Source organism: Crocuta crocuta, unplaced genomic scaffold, assembly GCF_008692635.1.
Source record: "Crocuta crocuta isolate KB4526 unplaced genomic scaffold, BGI_CrCroc_1.0 scaffold729, whole genome shotgun sequence".
NCBI classification, from domain to species: Eukaryota; Metazoa; Chordata; class Mammalia; order Carnivora; family Hyaenidae; genus Crocuta; species Crocuta crocuta.
Genome location: NW_027528876.1, coordinates 352,302 through 353,866, shown reverse-complemented (window position 1 = coordinate 353,866; position 1,565 = coordinate 352,302). Strand labels below are relative to the sequence as shown.

Genomic DNA, 1,565 nt, shown 5'->3' with positions numbered 1-1,565 from the left:
AGAGAGGGGGTCGGGGGCTGGGGGGTGGGGCAGCCCAGGGGCCATGCATGGGAAGTGTACCTTTGGGCCCGAACATGGCGGCGTAGCAGGGGTGGTTGCAGTAGGGCTTGCCTTCGTGCTGCAGAGACAGGGGCCGTGAGGGGCTGTCACCCCTCGCCCTGCACCCCTCACTGCCCTCCAGGCCCCACCTACCTCGGCGTGGCCCCCTGACGTCAGCGTCTTTCCACATTTCTCACACTTGAGGCAAGGCCGATGCCAGTCCTTCCCCAGAGAAGTCACCCGCTCGGCTGCAGAGGTAGAGCCCCGCACACACTTAAGACGCTGCTCTACGATCACAGGGCGCACCCGTCTGCGAAGTCTGCTGACGCAACAGCCTTCTCCAGCTCCCTCTGCGCCTGTCTCACCCGTGCACGCCTGGTGGCCCACCCCGGGTCTCAGCTGGCCCCCATGCTAGTGTGTGGGGAGCGGCACCTCCAGTCCCCAGGGCGCACCCAGCCAAACCAACGGCAGGGGGCGCTGGGTGGTGCTGCAAGGGGAAGCCCCGAGGGCCAGGGGTGGGGGCCTGCAGGGCGCCCTTCGCCAGGGCGAGGGCGGGGGACACACTTCCCACTTCCTCCCGCCTCTCCTCTGGGTGGCCCCGGGGCGCGGGACAGGGAAGCGGCACCCGGGGTGTGAGCGCGCCCGGGATCGCGCCCCGGGCGCCGGTTTCCGCGTCTGTTTCTACTTAGCGATGGGAGGGGCGGCCTGGGCGCCGCGTTTCTCCCCGGCCGCGCGGTCCCCGCCCAGGGCTCGCCGAGGCGGCACGGGACCGTCGGGGAGACTAGCGTCGGGGAGACCCAGACTCGGGGAGACGCAGAGTCGGGGAGACCCAGAGTCGGGGAGACCCAGCGGGACCGAAGGAGAGACGCCCGGGCCGCCCCACGCAGGGGTCGTGACCGGCACCCCCAGGCGGTCGCCGGTGTGGCTGGAGGGCCGGCCCCCCGCACGCTGCCCCAGGGTCCCCCGCGCGCCCGGCCCTCCCGCGAAGCCCTCTCGCAGTCCCCGGGCTGCGCTTCCGCGTGGGGCGATACGGTGCCCCGCGGTCCCTGCCGGGAGTGGACTGGGGGAGGGGGGGCGCTCACCAAAGTACACCTCCTTGTCACACTTGGGGCACTTGGGCATGGCGGCAAGGGGTCCGGCGCGGACGACGGGTCAGCAGCAGACAGGAGAGCCGTACTGGGTGGGTCCCGCTGGGTGCGCGCCTTTCAGGGACCCCAGGACCNCCGAGTCCAGGATTTGGACCCGGGGACCTGGATTCCAGGCCAACCAGCCAGGAAAGGTCATCTGGTCCACCCCCGCCTTCAGGCAGCTCCCAAGCCTAACAGACGACGGGGAGGGGAGGGGGNCCAGCATCCAGGATCTGGGGAAGGGGCTTCCCAGGACCAGGGGGCCCCAGCCCCAGTCCCAGCCCGCCGCAACTTCTCGAACCCCAGATAGTTGGCAGCCAGGGAGTTACCGCTAAAATGCAAATAGATGCAAACCAGCGTGTGCGAGCTTCCTTCTCCCCACACTTTAACCCGACCCTC

The 1,565-nt window shown here is 70.1% G+C and overlaps 1 protein-coding gene across 1 annotated transcript in view; it reads right to left on the bottom strand.

Moving 5' to 3' along the window:
- Positions 1 to 1,245, bottom strand: part of CRIP1 (cysteine rich protein 1) — a 1,806-nt gene extending 561 nt beyond the window's left edge. Inside the window, exons 1-3 of the mRNA XM_077756748.1 lie at positions 1,122 to 1,245; positions 193 to 287; positions 61 to 118 (exon numbers count right to left, since the gene is read on the bottom strand). Of these exons, the coding sequence (XP_077612874.1) occupies positions 61 to 118; positions 193 to 287; positions 1,122 to 1,161 (193 nt within the window). The 5' untranslated portion in view covers positions 1,162 to 1,245. The remainder of the gene's footprint in view (positions 1 to 60; positions 119 to 192; positions 288 to 1,121) is intronic.
- Positions 1,246 to 1,565: the final 320 nt, after the last annotated feature.